General features: G+C 35.1%; 1 protein-coding gene across 8 annotated transcripts in view; it reads left to right on the top strand.

The window, feature by feature from the left end:
• APLF (aprataxin and PNKP like factor) overlaps nt 1-13,372 on the top strand; it is a 110,374-nt gene extending 97,002 nt beyond the window's left edge. For 3 of the 8 annotated variants that reach the window (XM_009237226.3, XM_009237225.4, XM_009237229.3), the window contains one exon: nt 10,208-13,372. In XM_009237226.3, the coding sequence (XP_009235501.2) occupies nt 10,208-10,410 (203 nt within the window). In that variant the 3' untranslated portion in view covers nt 10,411-13,372. 8 annotated transcript variants of the gene reach the window in all.
• Nucleotides 13,373-16,002: the final 2,630 nt, after the last annotated feature.

Here is a 16,002-nt window from a genome sequence, read left to right as displayed (position 1 = left end):
TTGTATCTCTTAGGATTCTTTTGTTTGCAAGTACCTGAAAACAAAATCTCAAACTGGCCTAAATGATAATTGACTTCTATAACTAAAACGTCCAGAGCTAGGGCTGGATTTAGATAAGCTATATTGCTTTGGCTCATTAATAATGTCAATAGTGTCCCCAAAGACCCAATTTTTTCCTTCATTCTGTCTTTAGAGGGGTCATTATCATCCTAAGGCTGACTCCTCTTCCAATGAGGGACTTTATGTGTCCTTATTCAGCTGGGATGATAATCACCCGTAAAGAGCACAAACAACTTTGACCCTCATGATTCCTAGGAAAAATCAGAAAATTCACTTTTTATTACTGGATTAGATCACAGTCTTAACCTTGATCAAATCACCATGGCCACTGATTAGTTTGTACCGCTCCTGAAACCAGAATGGAGTCACCTTCATCAGAACCACAGCCATCTCCAATAAAAGCTAGAGCTTTGAGGAAGGGAGGAGGGGGAGAGACACCAGAGAAACAACCATCAAATGTCCTTCTGTCCTACTTACCTCAATCTGTTTTGCCTTCTGTTTGTTATGCTTCTAAACTGTATTTTTCTTCTTTAATAAAATCTGGCTTTTTCATATCATTCATATAATACAGAGGCTGATTCAGCACATAATATTTCTGCTCACAGAGTGAGAAAATAAAATGCATACTATCAAGGCTGCGCTCACTTGCATTTATATGTGTATACAAACAGCTGACTTGTAATCAAGTAAGTGATGAAAGTAAATGATTTCACTATAAGGGAATTCCATTTGACATTTCTTATTGAAACACACTTTAGTGCTTTAGTACTCCAGACATAAAAATATTCCCTTTATCTGAGCTAACATAGTATGGAGGTTACATGTTATATATTATACTTTCTTTGCTGTGGTCATATCTCATGATGTGGCAGTTATGGTAGTTTAATAAAGTCTTCCTTTCTAGCAATAATGTATTTGATTAAAAGTATATATTGTTGACAAATGGTAGCATTGTCCCATGCAAGAGCATTTGACACATTTATATAACTTCATAGAAATAGGAAATATTTATCTAAAAACTATGACTACACATCATATAGCATAGTTAAAAATATCTGAATTTTTGTTGAAAAATTTCTTGAAATTATTGAAGTATTTTTTGAATGAAGAACATATTTTAGGACAATTAACTTTTTAAAGGAAAACTTTATTGAAAAGATCATTTTTAATAGAAGTATAGATATTTTAAAGGAATAAGTTTAAGGCTATAGGTTTAGTCTTATATTTTTAATGTACTTTCAAAAGTTGCTATGTGGCAATATAATCAGAACATCTCTTACCCTACAAAATCTAAAAATTGGGGATTTTGAGTATTTCAAATATTAAATGTTGAGGTATCATTGTATTTTTCTGATTTAGAGATCTCTAATACAGAATTCTAACATACTTGTTTTTCTTGTATCCAAAATCATTAAAATTTAACAGTACCCCCAAATGTTAATCTCAGCTGTGTATTGATTCATTTACTCACACATTCATGTATTCCTTTGTTGAATGTCTTCCATGTGAGCAAAGCTACAGAGAGATGAGAGCCGGCTCGTAATTGTGGTTATGGGAACCAGCTCTGGGTCTCCCCACTTGCCGTGAGATGCTCTGAAATCTCCGGGGAAAGGGAGGGAGTACTTTCTGCTGGGGATTATCAGGTAGACTTGATATGAGAATTTTAAGTAAAAGTTGGCCCTTAAGATGGTAGGATTTCAATCACCTTTGTTTCTTTGCTGTGTGGGAGGTTGGTATAGGACATCACAGGCAAAGTGAGAAATAGATCAATCAAAGACATCAAGGTAGAAGTGTTGTAGTTGGAGTTAGCAAGTGGATCATTTTAATTGATGTGGAAAGTCTCTGTGGCTACTGTGGATGATGCTAAAAGGGTGTAATGAAGCTAGATTATGGAAGCTCTCGACAGCCAGACCAAAGACATGGGCACTTTGGCAGATAATGATGAGCCAATATTTTACCAAAATCAAGCTGGTGATAAACAGTTTGAATTAGAGAAGGGGAAGCCTGGAGATTAGTTAGATAGAATAAAGGGTTAGAACTAGGGCTGCCATCATGAACATGGAGAGGTTGGATTGGATACAAGAGGGATTTTTGAAGGATGAATCAAGAGGATTTACCAACTAATCAGTTGGCTGTGATATGGGGATGAGGTAAATGAAGTCAGGATGACTCAGGATTATAGTACACATTATCAGGAGACTGGAGAAGACACATGATAGAGAATAGGGTGAACTAGGGAATTTTGTTGTTTTTGCTTTCATTTAAACATGTTGAATTTGAGGTGGGGGTATCATAAGAACATATATAACAAGATAATGCAATTATTAATATAGTGCCAACATTAAAATAACTACATTAAACTCTTACTCTTTAATTTTTGATTTGTAATACCCCTAAAACACTTTCATCTATAGGGTTCTTCTATACATGTAACAGTTTATATAGTGCATTCTGTTTCTTGTAGGTTGGACTCCTGTCATTTGTTATGTTTCTTGTATATATAATTGGCTTAAAATTTTATTTAAGTCTCCACACTTTTTCAGAGTGCTACAATTTTTGCACAAGTTATTGAATGCAAAAATAACCAGTACCAGGAAGATTTTGTTTTATTCTTTTTTTATTTTTTATTTTTTTAAATATATATATATTTTATTATACTTTAAGTTCTAGGGTACATGTGCACAGTGTGCAGGTTTGTTACATATGTATACATGTGCCATGTTGGTATGCTGCACCCATTAACTCGTCATTTACATTAGGTGTATCTCCTAATGCTATCCCTCCCCCCTCCCCCCACCCCACAACAGGCCCCGGTGTGTGATGTTCCCCTTCCTGTGTCCAAGTGTTATCATTGTTCAATTCCCACCTATGAGTGAGAACATGTGGTGTTTGGTTTTTTGTCCTTGTGATAGTTTGCTGAGAATGTTGGTTTCCAGCTTCATCCATGTCCCTGCAAAGGACATGAACTCATCCTTTTTTATGGCTGCATAGTATTCCATGGTGTATATGTGCCACATTTTCTTAATCCAGTCTATCATTGTTGGACATTTGGGTTGGTTCCAAGTCTTTGCTATTGAGAGTAGTGCTGTAGTAAACATATACGTGTGCATGTGTCTTTATAGCAGCATGATTTATATTCCTTTGGGTATATACCCAGTAATGGGATGGCTGGATCAAATGGTATTTCTAGTTCTAGATCCCTGAGGAATCGCCACACTGTCTTCCACAATGGTTGAACTAGTTTACATTCCCACCAACAGTGTAAAAGTGTTCCTCTTTCTCCATATCCTCTCCAGCACCTGTTGTTTCCTGACTTTTTAATGATTGCCATTCTAACTGGTGTGAGATGGTATCTCACTGTGGTTTTGATTTGCATTTCTCTGATGGCCAGTGATGATGAGCATTTTTTCATGCATCTGTTGGCTGCATAAATGTCTTCTTTTGAGAAGTGTCTGTTCATATCCTTCGCCCACTTTTTGATGGGGTTGTTTTTTTTCTTGTAAATTTGTTTGAGTTCTTTGTAGATTCTGGATATTAGCCCTTTGTCAGATGAGTAGATTGCAAAAATTTTTTCCAATTCTGTAGGTTGCCTGTTCACTCTGATGGTAGTTTCTTTTGCTTTGCAGAAGCTCTTTAGTTTAATTAGATCCCATTTGTCAATTTTGACTTTTGTTGTCATTGCTTTTGGTGTTTTAGACATGAAGTCCTTGCTTATGCCTATGTCCTGAATGGTATTGCTTAGGTGTTCTTCTAGGGTTTTTATGGTTTTAGGTCTAACATTTAAGTCTTTAATCCATCTTGAATTAATTTTTGTATAAGGTGTAAAGAAGGGATCCAGTTTCAGCTTTCTACATATGGCTAGCCAGTTTTCCCAGCACCATTTATTAAATAAGGAATCCTTTCCCCATTTCTTGTTTTTGTCAGATCTGTCAAAGATCAGATAGTTGTAGATGTGTGGTATTATTTCTGAGGGCTCTTCTGTTCCATTTGTCTATATCTCTGTTTTGGTACCAGTACCATGCTGTTTTTGTTACTGTAGCCTTGTAGTATAGTTTGAAGTCAGGTAGCATGATGCCTCCAGCTTTGTTCTTTTTGCTTAGGATTGACTTGGCAATGCAGGCTCTTTTTTGGTTCCATATGAACTTTAAAGTAGTTTTTTCCAATTCTGAAGAATTTTATTCTTTTTTAGCTGCCTCACCTGTTGACAACATTTAAAGGAAATTATCATCAATATTTTATCTAATTATTGGGTTCCTCCTTTCTGGCCTCTGTTATTGTGTGATATGTATTATTCTAGGTGATTGATACCATTTGTGAAAATGTAGAATGTTCCGCTGATAGCTACTTTAACGTTTCTCCATTTCTACAATTGTATACATGTATGTGCTTATATATACTTTTTTATTCAGAAGTTGAAACTAAAAGATCTAGAAAGAAAACTATTAAGGAGGCTTAGTGGGATTTACATGAAATTCTATAAATTGCTGCTTAATGTGTGGAAAGCTAAGAGAATATGGAATATGAAAAAGCCTGATGCAATGGAATTATAAAAAGAAATGAACTTTATATATAATAAAGTAGATCAGAAATATACAAAAGCTAAAATATGAATACCAACTAGTTGCTTAGTGCATTTTAAAAAATTAGTCTTTAATAGTAAAATAAAGCATTATTAAAAATGTTTGTTCTTGTGGATACAGTAAATTTTCATCTTTAGGAATATTGAGGCAAAATATTTATTTACTTAATAAAAATTAACATACTAATTAGTCCTAAGATTTAATAGAAAGTAAAAGAAAATAAAACGTGAAGAATTATCAATGTTAAGCTATTAATCTGCTGTGAAGCACCTGTCATCTTAGATCTAACACCAAAAAACTTTGGTAAAAATCTGCAGTTTGGCTGGGTGTGGTGGCTCATGCCTGTAATCCCAGCACTCCGGGAGGCCAAGGCAGGAGGATCGCTTGAGCCCAGGAGTTCATGACCAGCCTGGGCAATAGAGTGAGACCACATCTCTACAAAAAATAAAAACAATTAACCAGTTGTGGTGATGGGCACACCTGTGTTCCCAGCTACTTGGGAGACTGAGGTGGGAGTATCACTTGAGCCCAGGATGTCAAAAATGCAGTGAGCCATGATTGTGTCACTGCACTCTACCCTGGGCAACAGAGCAACACCCTGTCTCAACAAAACAAAACAAAACACTGCAATTTGAAAAGATTTTTCTCCATGCAAAATCAACATTTCTTCTGGCATGTATGTCGCACAGTATACTCTACAGTAGTTTGAAGACTTAGTTCTTGGGATAAGAACTAATGGTGAAATTTTAAATTGTAAAAGAAATATCAGAAAAACATTTAGAATTGTCATTCTCATATTACAAATTCCTCTGCATATATAAAAAAAATCAGAAATTACCACATTCTAATCCCATATAGTAAATAATATGTTGTTTTAAACATGTTAAAGAGTTTATTATTTTTTCTAAAAGTTATTTTTCATCACCGTGGTAGTTCAGCATTACCCATCAGTGTTTACAAACCAGTGACAGCTTATTTCTCCAGTGCTGGCTTCAAGTAGTCAAGCTGTCAATCCCTGTCCACATTTCATTTTACTTCACTGATTTGTAGAGAAAATGAAGGTTCCTGTTGTGGCCTTAAAATTAGAACTCTGGAGTTAGAAATATCTTTGTGATCATTTAATGTTTGATGTGTAGTTTAAAAAGTAATTTCCGTCCAGGCGCAGTGGCTCACACCTGTAATCCTAGCACTTTAGGGGGCTGAGGTGGGTGGATCACCTGAGGTCAGGAGTTCAAGACCAGCCTGACCAAAATGGTGAAACCCCATCTCTACTAAAAATACAAAAATTAGCTGGGCATGGTGGCGGGGGCCTGTAATCCCAGCTACTCAGGAGGCTGAGGCAGGAGAATCATTTGAACCCGGGAAACAGAGGTTGCAGTGAGCTGAGATTGTGCCATTGCACTCCAGCCTGGGCAACAAAGCGAGACCTTGTCTCAAAAAAAAAAAAAAGGTAATTTCCATTAGGTTAAGTGACTTGTTCGTTGTCATGAGCTCATTTATAACACAGATAGTTGGACTTCTAACCCCTGGTCTAGTCCTCTTTCTCTTAAACTGTGCTATTTTAAAGAGTCTTTTTGTTGGGTAAAATGTGAATGCACATTATCACATAACATGTCCTAATGATATCTCAATAAGACAGTTTCCTTTCAGATTCAGAAATCACTTAACAGCTTTACAACAGATAAAAACAGATAAAAAGCCAGAACAACTTCAGGTTCTCAAAGACAATCAAATGAGAGCAGCAGTAACTAGCAGGAAGAAATTTATAAGCATTCTAGGCAAAAATAGAGAAAAGACTTATTTCTTTCAAGTTTACCTGGACTTAGAAGTGTTAACCCAAATTAAAAAAAAAAAAAAGAAGCTTCTAAGATAAATTTACTTGGGAATATTGTAATGAGAATATGTGTGTTATTGTAAAAATCAGTATTCAGAGTATTTTCCAGGTGAGTAAAGTTTAATTTTTTTTTGGCCCAGTTACACTGAAAGGCAGACTCTAAAAACACCTTCAGACTCTACTAGCAATTTTTTAAAAAGGAAAGTCATCTAGGTAGCATTTGTTTTATATAATATTTAAAGTTATTAATTGAATTTTCCACAGTATCATCTATTAAATAATTGGTCCCACAAAGATAATCACATGTCAGCATTTACAACCCTGTTATGAAGGATCTGTGTGACACCACTAACAAAGGACACAGAGCTGAATTCTAGAGCTGACTTTGTGCTCATGTCATGACTTGGCTTTTCAAGTGTTTTCACTTAAAGTATAAAGTACCTGTTCATGTGAGTTAAGGTGGATTAAATTTGGCTACTAGCCACGTTGAATTCTGTTACAGATGGTTTTGTTAGATTCTGGACTTCCTGTAAGAAGAACGTGAATGTGTAAAGGTAAACATAAAATGTAAGTGATGACAGATATAAACTTTTTTCTGAGTAAACAAACAAAATTCTTACGATTAATGTGGTCTTACTGCCTCAACAAATGAGGCTTCTTAATAAGTTGCTAAATATTTCCAGGGTTCACTGAGGCTTCATTTAGCAGAATTAAAGTCTTTTATGTAATTCATTATATTGACTGGCAGGCTAGTGATCAAAAGTGTAGGCTAAAATAAGGGTTTCTGTAAAACTAAAGATGTTCAGTAGTTGATTTGCAAATGGTTCATTTATTCATTCATTGATATATTCAACAAATATATTTATTAAGTGCTCCCACATGTTAAGCGCTGTTGTCTGAGCTAAGGACACAGTAGAAACAAAGCCCTGCTGTTGCAGAATTGTACACAGATTGGCAGTGCACACATAAGCAATTATTTGATGTCATGTGTTGATAACTAGAAGAAAAATAAGCTGTATAGGAGGACAGAATAGCAAGGGTGTGACATGGTATGGGGAATACCATGTCAGATAGGATGGTAAAAGAAGCACTCTGATAATTTGAAATTGGAGCCAAAGCTTGGAGGAGGGAGCAAGCCAGGTGATTATCTAAGGAAGAATATGCCAGGCATTGGGAATCATGAATTTAAAATCCCTGGTGATGACCATGGTTGGACTGTTCTAGGAGTAGCAAAGAGCAAATAGAATTGGAACAGTGTAAGTAAACAGAATGGCATAGGGATGAGATCAGAAAACTACCAGTGGGCTAGTTGAGTAGAGTCTTCAATGCTGAGACCTGTAAATAAAGACTTTAGATTTTATTTAGAGTGAGATAGAAAGCTATTAGAAGGTTTTCTGACTTTTTTTTGTGAAGAATAGACTAGAATGGAAGCAAGAGAGCCAGTTAGGAGGATATTGTATTCAGGAAGAAAATGATAGTATTGGGGCCAGGGCATTAGAGTGGATGTGATGAGAAGTAGTGGATTTACTTTGCAGGTAAAGCTAACAGGATCTCTTGAGTTATTAGATGTTGGGTTCTCGGTAAGGGATATTAAAGGATGACTACAAGATTTGCTAAAACAACTAGATGGTTGGATGATTAGAGAAGTCATATATTCAAGACTGATAAATAGAATGACCAGATCTGGGTGAAGCAACTAAAGAGTTATGTTCTGGAAATGTTATATTCCAGGTGCCTGTAAGTCATCCAAGTACAGATAATGCTTAAGTATCCAGATAAATGAGTCTGGAATTCAGAGCAGTAGGTCAGGGCTTAAGATGTGAATTTGGGAATTTAGGACATAAGACTGGATGGAATCATCTAAGGAGTGAGTTAAAGAAGAGGTTCCGGCTCTAAAATTTAGAGATTAGGATGATGAGGAAAATCCAGCAAAGAAAACTGAGAAGGAGCAGCCAATGAAGTGAGCAGAGAACCTGGAGTTGTTTCACCTTTATATCTGTTTTTCTTGTAAAGCTGGTAAGCGATTTCTGAATCTGAAAGGAAACTGTTTATTGAGATATCATTAGGACATGTTATGTGATAATGTGCATTCACATCTTAGAAAAAAAAGTTATGTGTATAAGGTACTTCCAAGAGGAAAATAGACAAAAATAGAGATATTGGTGTTCTTTCCTTCTCACTCCCTTTCCCGACTACAAACTGCCTTCCAATTTTTAAAAATGCATTTTGTTATTTTAAAAATATGGGTAACTGAGATTAGACATAAAACATGCCCTCAAGATGTTTACAGAAGCTGTATATACAGATATATGTAATGCAAGATTTTCCTTAAGGAACTGGTGAGCTTCCTACTATAATGAGAATTGGGCAAGTTATTATATTGCCTTTTTAGCCTTGGCTACCAAGTATCTTGGGGATAAATTTGATGCTCTATTTTTAATAATTGTGTTAAAAATTGAGGTTATCATATGTGTATTCTGCTTTTTATGTTTTTGGTTTCTACTTTTATTAGCATTTTATTATTATAAGCTGTCTCAAATCCTTTCTGGAATGAGTACTGATATTAAGAAAAATATAAATGTATTGGGCTATAAAGGTTAAAAGGACAGATACATTACTTCCTTTGTCATTTTTCTCATTTTTCCCAATTCATTGACTTTATTTTTAAAATTATAACTATATGTTGCATGTGAACATTTTAGAAAGATGTTAACCAAAGTATATACTAAAGTACAGACATTAATGTTTTTAACCTATACATTTGCTGTTCATAAGGGACTGTCCTCTGCCATTCAGATTTCTAGATAAAATCTTCCTAATTGTTTCTTAAATGTTCCACACTGTCCTAGAGTCTTTCACTGCTTTATTTTAAAGCAACTCTGTAGCTCACTGTGGAAGGAGTAGGATCGGGGAAGAAATGAATTTGGAGACAGAAGAATTCTAGTATTATAATATTACTTAGAAATCTGTAAATTCTAATGTCTATTATTATGGCAATCCTAGTCTTATTGAAACATGAACTGTAAGAATATCTTAGACCTATAAAACTAAACTTTCCAAAGTACCTAAGCTCACGCCCTGATGTGTCAGTAAGCTTTTGCTAGGTTTGCTGTGATAACAAACATTTCTAAATTTCATTGCCTTATAACAATAAATACACTTATTTAAGTGTATTTCTCCTTATTGCAGCTGTGAATTGGCTGTGGCCCTGTGCCATGTGTATTCTCATCCTGGAATCCAGACTGAGGGATCAGCCTCTATCTGGGACATGCTATTCTTGTGGCAGAGGGGAAATGGCAATAGCAGAACCAGAGAAAGAGTCTTAAAGCATCCTTTTGGAAGTGACACACACTATTTCCACTCAAATTTCTTTGGGCAATCACTGAGAAGTGAGGAAGTATAATCATATCACAGGAAGGGGCAGTGAATAATTGGGACAAAAATACATTCTACCACATGGGAAGATGGGATGTTGTGAATATGATTATGAGATTAAGGAACCATTATTATTAATCCCATGGGTCATTTTAGTTTCAGGAGCCTCATGGTAGGAAAAGTTAGAACAATAAATAACAAAGCATCATTTTAGTTCCGTTTCCAGAAATTTGTAGTGGTAAGCTATACATTAATAAAATTAATTCTCTGGATGCAGAAAGACATTTTATAGGTAGATGTCTGTCATCCCAGGTTGAGTGGTGATTGATGTGTTGTGTACCAATCTTCTGTTTTGCAGTAAGAAATGTTTTAGATGAAGATAACGATAATGTTGGGCAACCCAATGAATATGACCTGAACGACAGCTTTCTAGATGATGAGGAAGAAGACTATGAGCCAACAGATGAAGATTCTGACTGGGAACCAGGAAAGGAAGATGAAGGGAAGGAAGATGTGGAAGAGCTTTTGAAAGAAGCAAAAAGGTTTATGAAAAGAAAATAGTAACTAACTTCTGTAGTCATATCTGCCTTACATTTACTTTTTCTTTGTGGGAAAACATTTATGAACTAAGGAGGTACTTAAGTGACAGTTATTTTCCTTCTTTTGATAGTTAATGACTTTTACTACTGACTCTTTACAAATGAGACATTGAAACATCAGCCTTCAGTATAATAGATGGAATTTTTTGTTGCCTTGCCTTTTCTTTCCTACTTAAAGCACCTGGAAATAGGAAGACAGAGAAGGTAGAGTAAAAATGGATATTTTTTATGTACTTTGTATATTGGTAATAAAAAGTAAAAGCCATAGGTTGCATAAAACTTTGGTCTTTTTAAATTTTTTTTCTAAAGATTATGGAGTACTCTGCAAGTATAACCAGGCAAATTACATGAAAACATGCCTCTTTTCATTGTTACTGAAGTAATTCTGTAAGCAGAACCAGGCTTTAAAAAATGTAGCCATTACATAATGGTGGTTTTTTTCTAGTACCTTAGATGTGAGCTTTGTAATTTCACTTACTACTTTTATCCTTCAAAACTTGGGAAGATTGGTTCCAAATGGGTACTGAAAATAGATTCAACTAGGCTGTAGAAGAGAAATGTTCACCATGCAGGGAATGCTATTTTGTGTTCCACATCTGCAATTTACTGTATGTTTGAATTTAAAAGTAAAAAAACTCAAAAAACTTGACCTTTTTTTTCAAATTAAAGTCCTAGCTGATTATTTTAACTCTCAATGTGCTGTCTTTATATTAAGAATAGAGAAATGACATAACTTTCTCAAATGACATTAGTTTTGCCTTAGTTTTTTTGACCTCAGATGAAAGTAGCAAGTTGTTTGCCAGTTGAAAGTTCAAGATTCTGGCCTCCCATATCAAGAAGAAACCACTTATTCTCCAGTTTTATGAAGTATCTTTCTGTATTTCTGTTCTAAAACTACTTTAAGCCCTATGATGCTCTTCATATTAAGTGACTTTGAATTGTTAAAATGTAGTTTAGAATCTTTAATAACAGTTGGGTTGTGTACACAGAGCAGGAGATATTTATTGAAATCATAAATCACTAAGCCAAAAGAATCTTTGTTAAATGCTATTATTTTCTACTCTAAAGGAACCTAAAAATTTATATCTTAAAAGATCAAAACATATTTATAATAATATTTTCTCATTGCTTTAAAATATATCTCCCAGTAATTATACAATATTTAAATATTTACTTAAACTGGAACAAGAATAAGGTAAACATTTCTCTAGACTATAACCTATTATTCTGATTTTTATCTCTTATTGTTATTTGGGAACTATTTTTCCCCTTATAATGTCCCTTTAGCCTTGGTAGTATAACAAATCTACAAATGTAATATTTAACTTATTCTCATCCCTGTCACTAACTTAATCCTTGAAGTGTTACTTAATCTACTCCTAGGTATATACCCAAAGGAACTGAAAACATTTCCACATAAAAACTGTACACAATGTCAATAGAAGCATTATTCTTAACAGCCAAAAAGTGTAAACACCCAAATGTGTATCAACTGATGAATGGATAAGCAAAACATGGTATATCTGTGCAATGGAATATTATTTGGTCATAAAAAGGAATAAAGTACTGATACATGCTACAACATAGATGAACCTCGAAGGCAAGTAAAAGAAGCCAGACACAAAAGGCCACATACTGTATGAACTCATTTATATGAAATTTCCAAAATAGGCAAATCCATAAAGACAGAAAGCAAATTTGTGGTTGCCAGGGACTTGGGGAGGAAGAATGGGGAGTGACTGCTAATGAGTATAGGATTTCCTTTTGAGTGATAAAAATGTTCTAAGATTAGATGGCAGTGATGGTTGCACAACTCTGTAAATATATTACAAGCAATGCATTGTACACTTTCAAAGGGTAGATTTCATTGCATGTGAACTATATATTTCAATAAATCTGTCACAAAAAAGTAATGCAAAGGGTAATACCAGTCTTTTAGAAGGAAAAAAAATTTAATATCAAAGGATATTCTTGGTAGTAATGTAATAGTTCATGGTAGCTGCTTTTTAGGATACAGTTTTAATGCAACTTTTGTAATCATCCTGAAGACACTTTTGAGTATAACTATTGTATAAATAAACATATAGGTTAATTGACTGAAGTGTAATGAAAATGAAAGTGTAATTGGACTGTGTTTAGATCTGTGTTTTCCAAAACAGAGGGAAAACCGGTAACATTAGGCTGTCAGTGGTCTCAAGAGCACCATTAACAAAGCTTGATTTTTTAAATTAATTGCTGTTCTATACAGTGGATAAGAGCCAATTCTCCCTGTCATGGTGTTCATGGAACTGAAACTCTATCCCAGCCTCGTTTGTCATGGTAAAAATTATCATATATACATTTCTCACCTATGTGCCTAATTTTAAAAGCAAATATTTTTTGGCTAAACTTTTGAGGGGGGATGGGTTTTCTAGTACCGTGGGAAACTGGAGACCTGAAGAGTTTTGGGGGACACTTGAACACTGACTTTGGTGTTTTCCCCCGGTTGAGGATGGCCCTATTGATACTGAGTTTCTAGAACTGGAGGATCCTAAACATTCGTTGTAATGAAAGCATATAGATTGTGAGCATAATTATTCCAGAATGTTGATGTAAAGCTGAGAGTAAATGGATAGTTTCTTACAACGAATCGTTCAGTGTCACCAGCACACCTCACTGAGGGGGAAACTGTCCACCAGCACGCTGCATCCAGCCCTGCTCTGAGACCACCTCATTTCCATTCAGTCTCTTTGTTGGCCAGGAGTCCATAATGGTGTATGCATGTGGGGGAGGGGGATCTTTTCCTGCCAATCTACAAACCTAGCCTACAAAGCTTCACCTCTACAATATGTACTGAAAGTAAAGTGATAAAGAATAATTATGATTGAGATTATTATTGGCCACCCTAATATAATGTACATAATAAACTTTATCATCATAAACAACCATAGTTATACTCTGTTGTGCCCAAGATACTGTCTTAGGTGTCAGCAATTCAAAGAATAACATATAGACTCCCTATTTTCAATGTGCTTACTCTCTATTCTGGACAACAGGATATTTATTCATTCAGTGACAGTGACTACTAAATACCGTGAAAGATACAAAGAAGAAAAAGAAATGGTATCTACAGTAAAAGATTTTACAAAGGCAATGAGGCAAGCATTCAAATAACGTAGTGGACAGAATGGGACCAGTCAGAGAAGGAGAAGCTAGAGTGTAACTGAAATACCCCTCTGGCTGTATACTGAAGTATATACAGTCTCAGTCATGAGAAAATCTTGGTGTGATTGAGTTGCAGGATGAACTAACAGATTTTTTTATGGAACAAGATTTTTACTTGAAAGAATGACTGGCAGACATATTATGATTATTCAAACTTGAGTATTTGGCAGATGTTTTATCAAACATGAACTAAATGAGCCCTTTTTTCAAGGAAAACAACCAACAGTATTTGCTGTAATGCTGAAATTTGAGCTTTTAAGCAAAAATCAGAATTTTGGAAAAACTTGGATTCATCACCATTAGCTTGATAGCTTTTCAAAACTATAAAAACTATTCTGATGATATTGTAGGTGATATGATATAATAAAATGTATCAATATTTGGAAGATCTGCAAAACTTAGTGAGCCAACATTTTCCACATAACCAGTGTATGATGTTATAAAACCAGGCATGGGTAAGAGATCCAGTCAAAGTGTAAGATGAAGCAATGGACTTAATGTAACAGAGTCTGTTAAGTTCATTAATATGGTTTCAGATTCCATATTTCAACTAATCTTCCAGAAACTGCCATTTGTCTATTTTTGTGACATCAAGAAGAATATCCACCATTATCTGAAAAGCCTATTAAAATACTCCTTCCTTTTCAGCTACATATCTGTGTAGGGCCTGGTTTTCTCCATGTACTTCAAGCAAAACAACATAGGAGAGCAGATACAGGAATCTACCTGTCTTCTAGAGAAGACAGACATTAAAGAGATTTGCAAAAATGTAAAACAATGCCATTCATCTGACCAAATTCTTTAAAATATATAATTATTTTTTATAAAATACATGTGTCAGTGTGTAATGGGTTTACTCTTCTTTTTAAGTGAATTATTAAATATTTTAAAAATTTCTCAGTTATAATCTCCAGTATGGTAACTGTCTACAAATATGACCCTCATAAACAAAAGCTTTTTGGGTTTATCGGTAATTTTTAAGAGTGAAAAGACTCCTGAGGCTGCAAATTTTGAGAACCACTCCAGTAGGTCACTGAGCCATTCAGTTAGACTAGTTATGCTAGGATAACCCCAAAATCTCAGTGTCTTAACACAAGGAACGTTTTCTTATGCCAAGATTTTCTGTGTTGGGTGACCCTCTAGGGCACTGTCTTCCATGTAGCAACTCAACATTCCAGCATTTTAGAGTCTCTGCCTTCTTGTAGTTGTATCATCTGGATCATGAGACCTTCTTAATCATGACTGCAAGGGAATACAGAAAGTAGAGGGTTATAGTGTAATTAAAGGCTTCAGGCTGAAGTGACATCGCTCCTGTTTGCAGCTCATTGGCCAGAAGTAATTACATGGCTTTATCCACTATAAGGGGCTTGGGAAATACAGTCTTATGGGTGTCCAGAAAAGATGAGAAACAGAGTGAACACTAGTAATGCCTACCACAGTCGCCAAAGGAGTAAGTGGTAAAAGAGAGTTGAGGACAAGATATTTAGTGTCATAATTTAAGGGATAGGAAGATAAATAAAAAGATTCTTCAGAGGAATTAGAAGAAGAGGAATGTTAGGAACTTTCTGTGTCACGGGAGCTGAAAGTAGAATGAATAGTAAGAAGGAATAAGTAGTTAATATTGTCAGTTGCTATAGAATGGTTACACGCCTAAGAACTGAGATTAGATTTAGCTTCCTACTTCACTGAGATAATTGAAGCTATTCAATGAGAACTTTTACAGACTCTCACCTGCATCTACCCACCTACCAGCTATTCTCAAATTCTTTATCTTCTCTCCCGGTATTATAGATAAGTTGTTTATTATTTTATTTAAAATCATTTCCCTAGATCCAGGCATCTCTTATGTGCTTAAGGACATTACACTGGTAATTCCTCCCCATCTCCCATCTCATCAGTTTTTTCCTATGTACTCATTCATTCCCATCACCATGTAAACTTTCTTCCATCTTAAAGAGAAACAACAAGACTTTCCTTAATTCACTCCCCCCAACAGCTTTACTACCCTATTTATCTTCTCCCCTTAACAGGAAAATTCGTCAAAAGTGTTGTCTGTACTTGCTGTCACCAGTGCCTATCCTTTAAGTCCTTCAAATTGTAACAGAAAAACATCAAAAGAACTAACATAACTGATTCCATTTTCATTTAAGGGACCTTTACCCATTGCTACACATAGGCTAGGATAATTTCAGAGCACTGAGATTAAATGTGAAAACAGGAATCATGTAGTTTTTGAAACTAATTCTGTGATTATTGAGGAAGTATGTAAACAACTATGTTTTATTAAAGATTTATAGGTGCATTGTGACCTGACCAAGCACAAAGAAGTTCCCAACCCCCTTGGACCCTT

This window comes from Pongo abelii, chromosome 12 (genome assembly GCF_028885655.2).
Source record: "Pongo abelii isolate AG06213 chromosome 12, NHGRI_mPonAbe1-v2.0_pri, whole genome shotgun sequence".
NCBI lineage: Eukaryota > Metazoa > Chordata > Mammalia > Primates > Hominidae > Pongo > Pongo abelii.
Note: the sequence above shows the minus strand (reverse complement) of the source record. Positions and strands in the feature narration are given on the sequence as shown.